This window comes from Pelophylax lessonae (assembly GCF_965119305.1).
Source record: "Pelophylax lessonae genome assembly, chromosome: 5".
NCBI classification, from domain to species: domain Eukaryota; kingdom Metazoa; phylum Chordata; class Amphibia; order Anura; family Ranidae; genus Pelophylax; species Pelophylax lessonae.
Genome location: NC_138772.1, coordinates 111575752 through 111592153, shown reverse-complemented (window position 1 = coordinate 111592153; position 16402 = coordinate 111575752). Strand labels below are relative to the sequence as shown.

Genomic DNA, 16402 nt, shown 5'->3' with positions numbered 1-16402 from the left:
CCACCAGCGCCTTTTCGTACGCAGTTGCAGTAGCGGAGGAATCATTTTCACTATCTGAGGATGCAGGGTAACCCGTGGTCCGGGGTGGCCAAATCAGATTCAGGATCTGAGGAGACAGGGGAAAGCGGGAGGCGCATTTATGCCAGCCCGTTGCCCAAAAACCACCTCCACCCAGGACAGAAGGGACTCCAGGACAGCCGTCAGTGCATCAATGGAGGGATGGGACCCGAAATGGCCCCAAAGCCCCAGAGAGGGGATCAGATGGAGAGATGTGCTCCAAAGACTCCATGAGTCACCAAGGGGACCCCACAAAAAAGTGTAAAACACTGCTAAGGGACCACCCCCACCACTCTGGCAGCATCAACCGGTTGCCAGTCACAGAGCACCTATCGATTCCTCAGCAGAGAGGGAGAGGATCTCATTAGACTCACCACCCCACAGAAACCAGGCACCGCAGCCACCAGGAGAATGTGCACTGCACGAGCGACGGTCAGGAAAGGAAAGGATACGGGAGTCAGCACCAGGGGAAGAGGAGGGGTGTCCATTCACCAACGGCACACCGCCCCCCCCCCCAGGAGGTGGCCAGACCACCCACACAGCCCCAGCCTAAGTGTGGGGGGGGGGATGGGATGGGATGGACAGAGGGAGGTGGGTGTCTGACAAGGAGGGGAACCTGGGGGTCCGACCACCCCAAAACCTTCCAGGGGGAAAGGGGGGACAGCTTCTCACCATACCAGGAACCAGGCGGACACCGCTCAAAACAGAAATCCTTGCCATCGGAATGGGGCAGGCTGTCGGCCAGGAGGAATGCTGCAACTCGGGCCGAGACCCGTTCGTATGTGACCTCGCCAGATGTCTAACTCTCAGGCCAGCCCCGTCCGGTGGGGCTATGTCATGGCCGACCTGGCATGAAGCTGAGGTCGCTCGCTGGCCAGACTGGGGTCACCAATGGATCTAGATTATCCAGCCCGTCACCCAGTCCGACAGTTGATTGTAGATCTCACAGGAAAAAAACAAGAAAAATTTCTATCTAAAAAGTAGAAAATTGCCAGGACCAGAGATCCCAGCAAGAAACTAGGCAAAAAAAAAAAAACCAGAGTACTTATAGCAGGGAGAAGGAGTATACCCCCTGGGACTGCCCATAGGCATAGCCAGACATTTTTTTCTGCCTAGTGTCCTACTCCTGTGGAGGGCAATATAACCCAATGGTTATGAAGTTCAGGAGCTGTGTCCATCAATGAACGAAAGAGAAAACAATTCTGGAGGTAAATAGGTCAGTACATTTAAAACGAATATTTAGGTTTTTGGTAGATATTGGAGAATTAAATCAGTTTATTTTTATGTATCTCCTGGAATAGGAGAAGATGATTCAGTATGAACAGAAAGAGCAGGGAACTGTTGCAAACTGAGATTTGGCAGCTGCAACCTTCAAGAAAAAAAACAGCATATGGCTTCATTCAAACTCCAGTAGTATCTGAAATATCACTTTTGCATAGGACTGCTCTTTTTGATTACTTCTTAGACTTGACTGATATATTTAGGATTCAATTTGGTCTATGTCTTTTCATTTATCTAGAAAAAAAAATCCTAAAGAGGATATCTTTCCACTTATGTATAAAGATAAAAGCAGACATAACTACACATTTCAAGTAAATCTTCATTAACATCCTCTTGTGGCTAATAGAATAATAGGGCAAGCTAGAATCTCGTAAAATCAAAAAATTCAAAATCATGACAAAGTAGGCAAAATCATTGTAAATCTTGTATATTCTATTAATGCACAAACCTTGAAAATCAACTGGGAATAATAATCTGAAACACCATCAAGAGAAGCACAGCCGAAGGTCCCCAGAAGGCGACTCCCAGCACTTATTGGGCCAGTGCCATAAGGAAGAAACTGTGCAAAATTCATTCCCACAATTGGCTCAATTAGAGGAAGGAGAGAGAGTTGCTGAAAAGAAAATAAGTATGTAAAATCTAAAATGTATTACAGTGAATAGAACCAATCTGCTAATTTTACAGTTCAAATAAGTTCACAGATGAAGAGGTTTAAAATGAAAATAAAGTGCAGGTAGCATGCACATGACCGGAGAAACTTGAGAATAAAACTAAGACAATAACTTAAGTTTCTGAAGTATTAGCCCCTGTTCACATTGAGTGCGGCTTTGAAATTGTGAGATTTCACCTGAAATTGCACGATTTCAAAGCCGCATCTCAGTACGACTTTGGGAATGACTTTGAAGAAATCTGTGTGGCTTCATGCACAGATGTCCATTGAAATCGCCCCTGAAATTGCCAAAAGTAGTGCATGTACAACTTTTTCAAATCAATGGCGCACTGCAAAATCAGCGTCGCATCAATTTGAACATGATCATTGCCGGCAACAGGATGTGACTTGTCATGCGATTTGACCTGTCAAATCGCATGACAGATCGCTCCAATGTGAACAGGGTTTAAGGATTGTCGCCTGGATAAGTAGCCCCAAATTCTACAAAAGCTGGCAACATAAGGGACTCCAACAGACGTCCCTATTATTAACGCAAATTTTCTTTAACCAAGGTGGTGATTTGTGTGTTTTAGGTGCGTATTTCTATTAAATCAGCTAGCCCCTCTGAAAATTAGCAGTTTTTACACGCAGTGCCTTTAGTATGCCTTTTTAATCTTAAATTAGGTCTCATTTTCCATACTGCAAACTGACTTGCTTGGTGGGATTGCTCCCAGTAATTGTTTAAAATACCTTATTCCAACAGATCTGTGAAGTTACTAGACCCACTAATGACATATCTTAGCAGAAGCAATATAATGCTTTATTTTCTTTAGCTTGGAAAATAAGGAAACCATAAGCATACAGTGAGGGAGGACCTGTAACTGTAAAATATAATAATAATAAAAATGACAGACAATCAGAAGATAGCCACCAAACTTAATGCCAATACTTCCTGTTTAAAAGTGGTTGTAAAGGTAAAAGGTTTTTTTTTTACGATAATGCATTATCTGCATGAACGTAAAGAAACCTTTTACTCGTAGCTCCCTTACTAGCCCCCCAAACCCCCCTCAAATACTCACCTGAACCCCATCTCCATCTAGTGCTGTGCACGTCTGCAGCAGCTCTTCTCCCCTCTCTCACAGGCTTAGCTAAGACCAGTGGGAGCCATTGGCCTCCACTGCTGTCAGTCAAAACCTGTAAACAGCGATGGGGCTGAACTGCATGTCTGAATAGACGCAAACGGCTCAGGATCAAGAATACAAGAATGCCTTAACACGAAGTGGCTTCCTAGGGGGGTACTCAAGGGGAGGATTTATGCTGCTTCAGAGATGTAAATTGGCCCTAAAAGATTATTATAGATCACCGGGGTTACAAACTGGTTTTTAACCTTTTAAATAGGGATGAATCGTGGGAGGTTTGGGAAGGAGCCAGAAGCGCTGGCAGGGACCCAGAAGAGGAAAGAAGATCAGGGCTTTGCACAGAGCAGGTAAGTATGACATGTTCATCATTTAAATAATAATAAGAATAAAAAAAAGCTTTACAATCACTTTAAAAATATTCCAAAATAATGGACTTTGAAAGAAAATCCAACATGTATGTTTACCTGTTTTATATGAGTGAAAGTCTCAGAAGAAGCAAATATAGGGGGCTTCTGCTCCTCTTCCTTCTTCCTTTTCTTGGAGCGAGGAGCAGCAGCCTTTTCTGCACTTCTCTGAACTCTCTTATTCCTTGGCTTTTTCTTATCCATATCAAAATCAGTTCTTGAGAGTAGGTTCTGGTTAATATTAAAATTGACCAGCTCCTTATTCTCCGAGTGGTGCTGAGAGAAGAAATAAAAGGTATAAAACATATTTATTATATCAGTACAGTTTTTGTATGAATCAAGTCTTAAAATATTTGCAAAAAAAAAAAAAAAGCTGACAAAATATTATATATATAATAAGGATAATTTGTGTACTGTATAGGAAAATTCTTTGTTTCCTGCATAATGATACTTTAGGGTTATTCCAGTTTAAATTTTAAAATTTTTTTCTACATCAATGGGCAGGATGCAAAAGAAAGACCTACTCTTTACTGTCCTGTGATTGGCTTTCGATAAGCTTACTAGCAACAGTAAACAAACAGCCAATCATGTAGTACAAAGGAGACATATTTGGTCAAATGCAAAATGGAAACTGTCGCCAGAGAGCACTTTCTCCTGATTTAACAGACAACACAATAAAGCAACTATGGGGGTTTTTAAAGCCAAGCTCTCACCTCCAGATGTAAAAAATAATTTCTCTTAATGCACGGTTAGACAAACTAATGGTAAACCCAGTAGTAAAATTTACAAGGAAAGAGGCATTTTACAGCTGCAGTCAGCATCACTTGTTAGGGTGGTCTTACGGAAGGACTCTATGGGGCTTATTTACTTCTAAATACAGCTTACCTCTCTTCATATGGTCATCTTTTCAGAATTAGCATCTATTGCATTAACCCATCTATCAACAACTGGCCGTGCAAGGTGGGATTGTTGTGACTGCTTTCACCTGATCACCTATGATCCTCTGTGAGTCGACCTGAAGAAGACTTTATCTAGTCTTCTAGTCTAGAAACTTGCTGGAAATTTTGGTGGCTATACAACAGATTTAGCACGTTTCCTGTGTCATATACATAGATCAGGAATTGGACTGTTTAGAGCAGGATCCAATATTTTAAATCTGTTTTTGTATAAGAAAAAAAATAATTGTTTTCTATTTTTATAAAGAAATATAGTTGGTTTGAATTCTTTGCTGCAACAAAATCCCATGGGAGATACCTATTTTCATTCTCATTTGTAAAGGGATGGAGCAGCTATTTAACCCATGTGACACTTCTAACCTTTTTTATATATTGAGTCTACGCTTCACCCATCAATGGGCATACTATCGAAGGGGACTTCGGGGTCTGTGCTCCAAAGGATGGACCACAACCCTGGACCTACATGGCCCCTGATGGCTAAATACTGAGGTTAGCACCCAAGCAGGATCTAGAACCTGAAGCATAATTACAGGCTGCACCTGTGGGGGGGGCTGGGTACGGATACCAAGGTTCTACTGAAGATGCATTGATCTGGATGAGCTGATTCTATTGTTGTTTTGGAAGAAAGAGAGGAGTTGATTGAGGAATCCAAAGTAAAATAATAAACTAGTTAAACTAAGAGTGATTTTTTCATAAGGGAGAAGTCGTCCATCACCTTAGAAAAGTAGCAAAAAAAAAAGACAAAAAAAAACTGAAGACTGTCAGAGTGGGGTAGAGTAATAGGCGGTAATAAGCTTGAAAGCATCGCCAAAATTCGAACACCTGAAAGTACCAGCCTATTATCCAGGGTCTTTGAATATTAAGTCAGTGTCCTATACTATACAATTAATATAGGTTGGTTTAGATTTCTTATGTACACTAGCTAACTAAAGAGTACTGCAAGCATAATTCACAAAACCACCAAATTCCTCAGATTACACTGAAAACAGAAAAGTGGTGAAACTCAAATCTTAGGTCCACAGCTTTTTAAAAACAGCTGCCTTAGAGTAAGCATTTTTACCTGGAATATTGTGCTAAATATAGGAGTTAAAGTAATTCTAACTTTAGAAGTTTTTTTTTTTTTTACCCAATGAATTCTCTGCATGAAAGTAAAACACCTTTCAATACTTGACAACACCCCCCCCCCCCACAAAACTCTCTCGATCCAGCGCTGTGCCCTTCCCATCTGCAGTGCTGCTGTTAACTCTTCCTGGCCTGAGACTCTGAAAGCAGCGGGAGTCATGTCAGACAAAGCCTCTAATGAGGGAGGGGGGGGGGGGGGGGCATGGCCGAGTCACACTATGCGTATCTACGAATGTAAACAGCCCGGCTCAGGAGCACAACTACGTGGGTGCACACATAGCACATGGCTTGCTATGGGGGCACCTGCAAGAAGTGAACAGTACCGGTGGGGGACTCAAGGTAAGGGGCTGCTCTGAACAATATCACTGCACAGAGCAGGTAAGTATAACCACTTTTTTTTTTTTAATAAGTTCAATAACTTTAATATCACCTTAACACTTAAAACAGTGGGCATAAATTCATCCTCCCTAAATGCTATTGGCTTTACAGAGCATTGACCAAACTCACCAGTGCATCTGCTTGCTTTCCAGCAGACTTTACGTCAATAGGACAATCATCTGATTGTAAAGATTCCTCAGACTTCTGATGCAACATGACAGGCTGTTTCTTGTTTTTTAGCAAATGTTTTAGTAACTCATTGCCAGATTCCAGTTTTCCTGAGGGTCCAGAGGCAGGGTAAGAGCCGGTTTCCATTAAAAGTGCATTGTGCAATGTGGCTTCTTCAGTCTTTAGCGACACTGATGAACTTTTCACCTTTGGGTCAGCTTGCTGTGGCGACTGATCTCCTTCTGTATTCTCCAGTTTTATTTCCTGAATGCTACCTTCTTCTTTCAAGCCTGCTTGACCATTGTCTTCCTCCACCCTGGGTTTCTCAAACGCTCCTTTCAGATCTTTAATGACAAGAGGATCTTCCAATTCAACAGAGTTGCTGTTTGCAGTATTTGGTGTAGATGAACGTATTAGGTCAGCCACATGTTCCCCTTGATAACTAACATCATTAGGGACAGTAACAGTTGGTGTTGAGGCTTCTGAAATACTTGGAGTCAGTGGAGCTGTAGTATCAGACCGTGGTGTTGAGGGTGGAGACTTTAACGAGTCAGCATCTTCCTCTTTTTTCTTCTTTCGAGGCCTTTTCTTCTTTCCTTTCTCTTCTGGAATGATTTCAGAGTATAACTGTATAAGGGATTGACTTGGACTTTGAAAACCTGTGCCACTTACTGGCCTGTCCTGCCCAATAGAACGTCCACTATCAGCAACAGGTGATGCCGAGGTGTTGTTTGGCATAAACGAGGGTTGACAAGATGCTTGGGGAAAGCCTGTTTGAGATTCTTGTGAATACGGAGAGAGCCCCAATGACCTTTTACCTGAGCTCTGTATAAAAGGTACAGTGGGAGGAGAGTTTCCCATGCTTTGGTGGGGTATAACATGTCCCATTTGTGCTTGATGCTGTGGAGATTGCTGAAGAGGCTGTGGAACTGACATAAAGTCATTTGGTAATTCAGCGGCAAAGAAAGGCATCTGTGACAATGGTCTGTTATTAATGTCCGGACCAACCATGCCTTGCTGTTCTATTTCCATTCTTTGCTTCAACGCTCGCTGACGATCAACCTCTTGCATGAGCTGTATCCTTTGCCGTTCTTGCTGCTCTCTCAGTCTCTCTTTGCGTTCCCTCTCTTGGAACGTTTCACTGAAGGGGTTGTTGTCATCAAACTCAACTCTCGGTGGAGCATTGGGATTTTCATGAGCAGCAGGGCCTGCTACTTCAGTACCAACTGGACGTTGCATCCTTGGTGGATGTGCAGGGTTTCTAGGAGCATGGGGAGGCTGCCATCCTGGCATTCTTGGCTGTGAAGGCATCATTGGTCCTGGTGGGTGTAGGGTTTGTGGAATTGGAAAGTTTGGTTGGTTAATAGGTGGTGGTGGTCCTCCAGTCATGAGTGCTTGCTGTGGTACAACTCCAGGCATTAGAGGCGCAACTGAAAATTGTTGTTGTTTGTTTCTGTACTCCTCAATAAGTTCAGTATGTTCTTTTTGTTGTTTTCGAATCTAGTTTAAAAAAAAAAAAAAAAAGTAGTAGACATACTAGAAATTATAAAGCAAACATACAGCTAAGTCACTGTCTAGGAATGACAGATTACCAAAGTAATGCTTTTTGTGACACTAAGGCTGGGTTCACATATATGCGAATTGGATTGCATATATGCGTTTTAGACCACATCCAATTCGCATGACATGTGAATGTGACCAGGTCTCAATGGAGCCGGTTCACACATGTCCGGGCGGCCACAGTGTGGTTTGGAAAAGAGCCCTGTGCGTTTTTGTGTCTGATTCAGGTGCGAGTTCAGGGAAAAATTCAGTCCTGAATTGCACCTGAACCAGTGAAGACAAACACACCGGACTTCGAACTGCAACCTGCAGCCGGACATGTGTGAACCCAGCCTCAGCCATTCAGCGGAAGCCTTGTATCTTATCAATGAAACCAAGGCTTCCTTTTATTGGCTGAGGTAGCGATTGTGACATCATTCGCCTGCCTTTCCCACTCATCCAATTAGAGGAAGCATTGTATTCATTGATAAAAATAAAAGGAGGGAGATTTACTTAACTGTGCTCATAGAATCTGACTTGTCTGTTATGACAATCTACTTGTCCTGATGAAAAATAAAATTATTTTAACCAAAACCGTATCTAAATAAGGTTTTAACACTGCGTTGTTTATCTCCTACTCACCTCCCTCCTGTCTATGTCCAGGACCGCAACCGGGCGCTTGGAGCGAGGAGAGAGGACTTGCAGTGTAATGAGCACCAATTTGGTGCTCATCAGGAAAGGGGAGTGCCAGGCTCTCTAAACGCTCAGCAGAAATGCACCTAAAAAAACGTTATTTCTTCAGGTTACCCTTGCATACGGAAGCACTTGGGTGCTCTGTACAAGCACATGCTGAGCAGACAAATCAAGCTCACGTGTCTGCTTTGTGAGGCTCCATTCAAACCTGAACATTTTGGGATAGCGGGTTCAGGTGTCTTTATTTTCAATGGCACCTAAAAGGCAGTGTGGTTTTGCCATGCGACAATCACATTACATGAAGCTCGTCACCCAAAAGAAGCTCCCGCTACTTTTTGAGGCAACAATCTTCACGCAATGTGATTTGGTGTGATTTCCGTGTGACAATCGCAGCAAAACCACACAGCGTTTTAGGGGTCATTGAAAATAATTTTACCAGAATCTCGGTTTAGCGACTGTAGTGCCTTTTAAGATCGGAGTAGAATAACAAGGATTCTGCCGCAATCCCAAAGCGCCCAGGTGTGAATGGAGCCTTAAGTGAAGCACATAATATAAGAAAACGGACCAACAATTCCGCATTTGGACATATTGTTCGATCTTTGCTTAGTGTGTACACAACTTTGAACATTCGATTCCGACCCACCAAAATGAAAATTTCCAAAAAGGGACAAACTTCAAAATATCTCTCATGTGTGAACAGAACGATTCTCGTTTAATGTGTACCGTTTTCATATGAGAAAAATCAGATATGAAAGACTGCACATTATCAGAAACCATAAACAAAAATGCTTTGTTGTTTGAGAATTTTCATACAATTAGTACCATCCTCAGTTTCGACCTGCTGTAAAACCGAGGAAAACCGTGTAATTTTCTTATAGTGTGTACTAGGTTTAAGTTTCGGTTCACACTGATGCGACTCGAAAACAAAGATATGCATAGCATCTCAAAATACATTGTTTTCTATAAAAGGAGGTTCAAATCTATGCAGAGTGATTTTGATCCTGTTAAAAAAAAAAAGGAAAGGGTCCTGAGCGGGTTTGGGGGGGGTTCATTCCAAACTCGCACAGTATAGAGTCTAGACAAATTTGCATAGAAGTGGATGGAAGGCAGTTTGGTAGAGAAGAGGATGAATAGCATTTCAAGTATATGAAAGCAGATTGAAAATCAGTTACTTGTTCCAGCTGCTTTTGCACCATGCTCTGCTGCTCAGTAACATGTTTCAGCTGTTCAGCATCCTCCTCTGGAAATTCACGCCCAGCTTTCTTTGCCGTTCTCTGTTTAGCTGAAAGGGCTTTTTTAGATTTTCTATGAGCTCCAATCTGATCTTCTAGAAGTTTCTGCTGAATTTGAAGAAGTTGCTGAGTTTCCTGGAGCCACTCTTCATACTGTTTCTTCTGAGAGTCATCTAAGGTGATACAAAGAAAGACATGAAAACAACCTCCCCTCATTTATGGCACAGCATTACCTTGGGATATGGCTGTGCAGAGCAAAAATAATAAAAATTAGAAAAGATGTTTTTAAAGAGAGACATGCAAAGACTCTAACCAGAAACCATTAACCCTGTGCTCCTTGTAATTTTTATAAACAGTGCACAGCACAGGATGTTTTTGGATGGAGCAATATCGAGAGCGTGGATTTGGTACTGATGAAGTTGAGACACACAAAAAAGCATTCTGTTATAGTATACAACACCCAATAAGACACAATGCAGTCAGTTTGTGAGATATGCAAGTATATTTTAAAAGCAAAAAAAAAAAAAAATACTTACTGACAAATCCTGGACCGAAATTTGGAGGATTGGGTCTAATCATTTGTGGTGCTATGTTCCCATCCTGAGAACAAAACAATGTCTTGTTAAAAGTACTACACCATAAAAAAAAAAATGTAATACAGAAAGATAATAAATGATTTATAAATATCTAAGATGTTGCTTGAAAACCAAAGCTGGCTTTGTCTGGAAAAGACAATACCTGTGGGACAGAAGGGGGAGCAAGGTTCTGAGCTTCCATCAGCTGTGTCCCTGGCATCTGCTGTCCCACGAAGGGAAATCTAAAAGACAGGTATGTATGGTGCATGCTTAAATTCAGAAGTTCAACAAAGAAATTTCAGTTTCTCAGTACAAAGTTATAGGAAATTGAGATAAAAGATACATAAAAGCTATTAAAATTTTGGAAATTCTTTTTATTTATTTCGGTAAAACACTTGCTCAGCACAGGCGCCATACGAAGAATACTGCACTCTCTCAAAGAATGCAAAGCATTCTGTAAATGAAAGAGGTGGAGAGGCATGGCAGTTACATCTCCAAAGTTGCCTTCATCACCACCAGCACCAGTGGTGGTGCCTAGGCTCTCCTATTCCTCCAGGAAGCCTGCGACTGCAAAAAAACGACTCAAACATTGACAGCAGAAGCTCTGTATCCCTGAGAATGATGAAGTGAAAACTATAAATCTAGAGCCATAATTCATGGTTAATGCTAGGGATGGGCTCAGGCATATTCGGATCGTAGTCTCAACCCACCTGAGCAATCCCACCAGGAAGCCGTCACTGCACACAGTCAATCATGGGCAGTGTATGTATGTACGTACAGCCCTGGGACGGGAAATGCCTATTATTGGAGGTGTGCAGTAAGGGCTTCCTTGCAGGATTGCTCTGGTGGGTTGGGACTACAATCCAAACATGCCTGAACCCATCCCTAGTTACCGCTAAACTGGTAACTTCCAAAGGCTTTTGAAGTGCTGCTGAGAAATATTTGACACTATAGAGGCTACCCATCATAAGGAATATGGGACACTATAAACACTACCCATCATAAAGAATAAGGGATACCATAGATGCTACCCATCATAAGGAATATGATGCTACATCGTAAGAAATTTTTTGTGTTTCATACTCCACACTATGCCAGGAAAACAATCTTACTTCAGTGGAAAACGCCCAATCCTTCAACTCTGGAAATGTGGCGGACTATAGTGAATGCAGCCCTATAATTCTATAATTTAACATACTTGTGAAGTAACTGCCCAAAGAAAGACCCTATGATTAGACCGCTTTAGGACTGCCTTTGCTAAGCTTTTGAATTGCAGAAGTCCTGATCCTTTTTGTCCCAATTGGGATAAAGTATGTAAGTAGATGATATTCCCCTAGCCCTCTGACCTTACCCTCCTTCTTCCTTACCCTCCTTCTTCCATCCCCTACTACCTTCCTATGGTTCCACCCTGCCCTTGTAAGGATATACGCTGTAACGTTCTATGTGTTCGTTACTGTGAGGTATGTATGCACTATTAGGCCTCTACGGGTCTATGTCTTTTCTTCTTATGCCTCATTCGCATTGCTATGACTTGCTTAAGACCCAAATGTGCTTTGATCCTTCCTTTCAGAAACAGAAAAGTAACGGCAGAAAAAAAAACCCGGAGTAGTCCATCGACTCTGCCCATTTTTTTTTTTTTTTATATACATGTTTTGTATTTTTTTTTTCTCGTTTTTCATTAACTTTTTTGTCCAAGTTTATTTCAAGCATCAACTACCCTTTCAGTAAAGTAATACTTTCTAAGATTTGTATTTAACAAATTGTATTTACTGTTTTTGATGGAGACAATGTACCACTACTGCTTGGTCTTGTTTGTTAAACCCAAAAAAACTTTTTTTTTTTTTAAACAAAGTGCTGCATAAAGATAACTTTGGGTACCATAATTTTTTGTGATTTCATGGGCATGCAGTTTTAGGGCTTGATGTGTTAGATAATGATTTACTCAACACAGCCTCCTTTTACTAAAACCTGGTTATTAGTGTTTGTTTGTCCTAAAATTAATTTTAGTGTTTTTTTTTTATCTTGAGAAAGTGTTTACAACAGAGAATTGCAACTGCCAAAATTACATTCTACAGGGTCTCTGCTTTCAGAAAATATATACCCTGCTCCAAAAAAATAAAAGGAACACTTTGAAAACACATATCTCTAAGGAGAAAAATATCATGCTGGATATCTATACTGATATGGACTGAGTAATGTGTTAGGAACAAAAGGATGCCACATTGTTTGATGAAATTGAAAATTATCAACCTACAGAGGGCTGAATTTAAAGACACCCCGAAAATCAAAGTGAAAAAATGATGCAGCAGGCTAGTCCATTTTGCTGAAATTTCATTGCAGCTACTCAAAATGGTACTCAGTAGTTTGTATGGCCCCTACATGCTTGTAAGCATACCTGACAACGTTGGGGGAAGGTTCCTAATGAGAGGACGGATGGTGCCCTGGGGTATTTCCTCCCAAATTTGGATATCGCTGAGCTCCTGAACAGACTGAGGTGCAACCTGGCAGTGTTGGATGGACTGAAACATAATATCACAGAGAGGTTCTATTGGATTTAGGTCAGGCGAGCCTGGGGGCCATTTAATGATATCAATTTCTTTATCCTCCAGGAACTGGTTGCATACTCTCGCCACGTGAGGGCGGGCATTGTCGTGCACCAGGAGGAACCCAGAACCCACTGCACAAGCATAGGGTCTGACAATGGGTTCAAGGATTTCATCCAGATACCTATTAGCAGTCAGGGTGCCATTGTCGAGCCTGTAGAGGTCTGTGAATCCCTCCATGGATATGCCTCCTCAGACCATCACTGACCCACCATCAAACCAGTTCATGCTGAATGAGGTTACAGGCAGCAAAACGTTCTCCACGGCTTCTCCAGACCCTTTAATGTCTGTCACATGCTCAGCGTGAACCTGCTCTTATCTGTGAAAAGCATGGGGCACCAGTGGTGGACCTGACAATTCTGGTGTTTAATCGCAAATGCCAATCAAGCTCCAAGGTGCCGGGCAGTGAGCACAGGGCCCACTAGAAGATGTTGGGCTCTCAGGCCACCCTCATGAAGTCTGTTTCTGATTGTTTGGTCAGACATCCACACCAGTGGCCTGATGGAGGTCATTTTGTTGGGCTCAGGCAGTGCTTATCCTGTTGCTCCTTGCACAAAGGAGCAGGTAACGGTCCTGCTGATGGGTAATTGCCCGTTCACATACGAGCGACGCTACTTCGCACCGCGACCTCCGAGGTCGCGGTGCGAGCAGCGCGCCGCGACCTCGGAGCGGCCGTCACGGACTTCATAACATTGAAGTCTATGGCGGTCGCCTCCTGGTCGCCCCAAAGAAGCTCCGGACCCTTTTTCTAAGTCGGAGCGACTTGTGTTGCTCCTATTAGAACGGGTCCGCAGCTTCCCTATGGGAGGCGACCTACGGCCTAGGTCGCCTCAGTGTGAACCGGGACTTAAAGTGATTGCAAAGTCTTGTTTTCTTTTTAAAACAAAATAACAAACATTTCCTACTTACCTCCTCTGTGCAGTTGGTTTTGCACAGGACAGCCTGGATCCTCCTCGTCTCAGGTCCCTCATTGCTTCTCCTGGCCCCTCCCTCCTATCAAGTGCCCCAACACCAAGCAGCTTGCTATGGGGGCACCATTCAGACACAGAGCTGCCGTTCAGCTCCGCCCCTCTCTTTCCTGATTAGCTAACTGACTTTGATTGACAGCCGCGATAGCCAATGGCGCCACGGCTGTGTCCCAGCCAATCAGGAGAGAGAGTCCCAGATTGCAGAGGGACTCGTGGACATCGCTGGGGTACAGGTATTAGGGGGTGCTAAGGAGGCTGCTACACACAGAAGGCTTTTCATCTTAATGCATTAGGATAAAAAAAACTTTTGCCTTTACAACTCCTTTAAGGACCTTCTACAGCCCTATCCAGCTCTCCTAGGGTAACTGCCTGTCTCCTGGAATCTTCTTAATGCTCTTGAGACTGTGCTGGGGGACACAGCAAACCTTCTGGCAATGGCACGTATTGATGTGCCATCCTGGAGGAGTTGGACTGCCTATGCAACCTCTATGGGGTCCAGGTATCAACTCATGTTACCAGTAGTGACCCTGACCCTAGCCAAATGCAAAACTAGTGAAACACAGTCAGAAGATTAGGGAAAGAAAATGTCAGTGGCCTCCACCTGTAAAACCATTCCTGTTTTGGAGGTCGTCCCATTGTTGCCCATCTAGTGCACTTTTTGTTTATTTCATTAACACCAAAGCAGCTAAAAATGATTAACAACCCCCTCTGCTACTTAACTGACCAAATCAATATCCCAGGAGTTGACTTGATTCTATACCCTGTGTGAAAGGTGTTCCTTTAATTTTTTGAGCAGTGTTATTGTTTGGGGGTTTAAAGTGATTTCTAGGAAAAAAATGCATTTTAATGTGTGTTGAAAAAAAAAAAATTAAAAAGTAGTTAAAAAGGAAACATTTCTAATTTAAAGCTATGATTTGTATGTCAATATTAACAATGCAAACTGATGAATCACTTGTGTCTTATCTCTATTCTAGCATATACAATAGCCACGTGATCTTACCTGTTCATCACCATTGGTGACATCCCCATGGTATTCACCATTACTTTGTTGATTCCTTTCAGAGCCACCATTTTCGCTTTCATTATAGGATCAGTGATTGCATCAAAATCTGAAATTACCATAAAAAAGATGTCAGTATACAGTACATACAATTTATTATATATAACTGTTCAATACAATGAATGTAATACATACATGATAATTTAGTGCATAAGCATTTAAACACAAATAAGCAGTAAAAATTAAAGATGTTGTAAACCCTCTCTTATAACTTGTACCTATAAAGGTAAGCCTTTAATAAGGCTTACCTATAGGTACTGTAAATATCTCCTAAACTTACCCCGTTTAGGAGATATTTACATTTCATGCAGCCGATGACTTAATCTGCGCATACGCTCTGAAGGAACGGCCATCCTTGCCGTTCCTTCAGAGCCCTGTGCCGCGAATGGCGGCCCCTGCGCGCATGCAGGGGAGTGACGGGGTTGTTCCCGGGGAGGCTGTGATCGGTTGACAGGTGTGTGACAATCGGAGCTTTCTGCAAGCATGTACGCCAAAGGCAAGAGTAACAGCGTACCGTCCGACAGCCAGGCCAGGGAGAAGTGAATTGAATATTGCTGAGATCATTACTCTGTCTGGTGGTACGATTTGAGCCTTCATTGCCCTTAACCATGATCTGTTGAGACACTGGGAATCGATGAGTTATACCGTTGGCACTGTCTGTCATTGATGGCCCAATTTGAGTTTATTGCATCGCCCATATCCATCTAATATCTGGTAAGCAGTTGGCATATTTCCACGCTTGGGTGTTGGCTTCTTTTCATCCGCACGGCTCTGATATTGGGAATTGGTCTCCACTACTTCTCATCTCTCTTGGACTGTTGGGACTTATTGTGGACACTCTACATTGTTTAATATCTAGTTACAGTGTTTGGCGCTACTACACCTTTTATATTAGTGATGTCATCGCACCTCCGGTCAACCAGATGGCCAGAGGACGAGAACCAGGAAGCAGGATGGCCAAACATGTCAGCCGTGTCCCTGGTGAGCAGACGACACTGCGGGGGGGCTTCGATCCAAGGTATTTCATAATGAGTTAGTATGCGATGCATATTCGCTCCTTATGCCTTTGTCTTACAGGGTTTTTTTATTTTTTCATTTTTTGGGGGGGGGGGGGATTTACAACCTCTAACTTCACAATATCATGCTTGCATAAGAGTCAGTGGCAACTGCAGGTTCTTGCCAGTAAGTGTGGAATTTTAAATATTGACAGTCATTTTGACACTCTGGGAATGCGAAATGCCGTGCATACAAAAGTATAATGCTTGAAAGTACAGCTTATTTAGTAAATAAACTTGCTTTTTAAATTTTATTTTTTATTACAAATGGAACAACACGGACTGTATATGTTAAGAACATTTCACCTATACAAGAACAGGTTACCACCTCCTTTGCCTAATAATAATAAGGTAAAAGCTTCCTGCCAATATGCATGTTCAGTAATTGACTATGCTTATTCAGAAACATATATTGCTCTTCCAAGAAATTGTACAGATATTGCTCTTACATCAATGTTCTCCTGACTGTCAGGTGTCATTTTAGCTATAAATGAAGGAATTGTGTAGTTTTGTGAGACAGTGG

General features: G+C 42.3%; 1 protein-coding gene across 9 annotated transcripts in view; it reads right to left on the bottom strand.

The window, feature by feature from the left end:
• Positions 1–16402, bottom strand: part of KMT2C (lysine methyltransferase 2C) — a 448529-nt gene that overhangs the window by 75497 nt on the left and 356630 nt on the right. For all 9 annotated transcript variants that reach the window (XM_082258361.1, XM_082258363.1, XM_082258369.1 and 6 more), the window contains 7 exons: positions 14765–14873; positions 10357–10435; positions 10155–10218; positions 9559–9791; positions 6116–7654; positions 3591–3806; positions 1787–1951 (listed from right to left, as the gene is read on the bottom strand). In XM_082258361.1, coding sequence (XP_082114487.1) covers positions 1787–1951; positions 3591–3806; positions 6116–7654; positions 9559–9791; positions 10155–10218; positions 10357–10435; positions 14765–14873 — 2405 coding nt within the window. The remainder of the gene's footprint in view (positions 1–1786; positions 1952–3590; positions 3807–6115; positions 7655–9558; positions 9792–10154; positions 10219–10356; positions 10436–14764; positions 14874–16402) is intronic.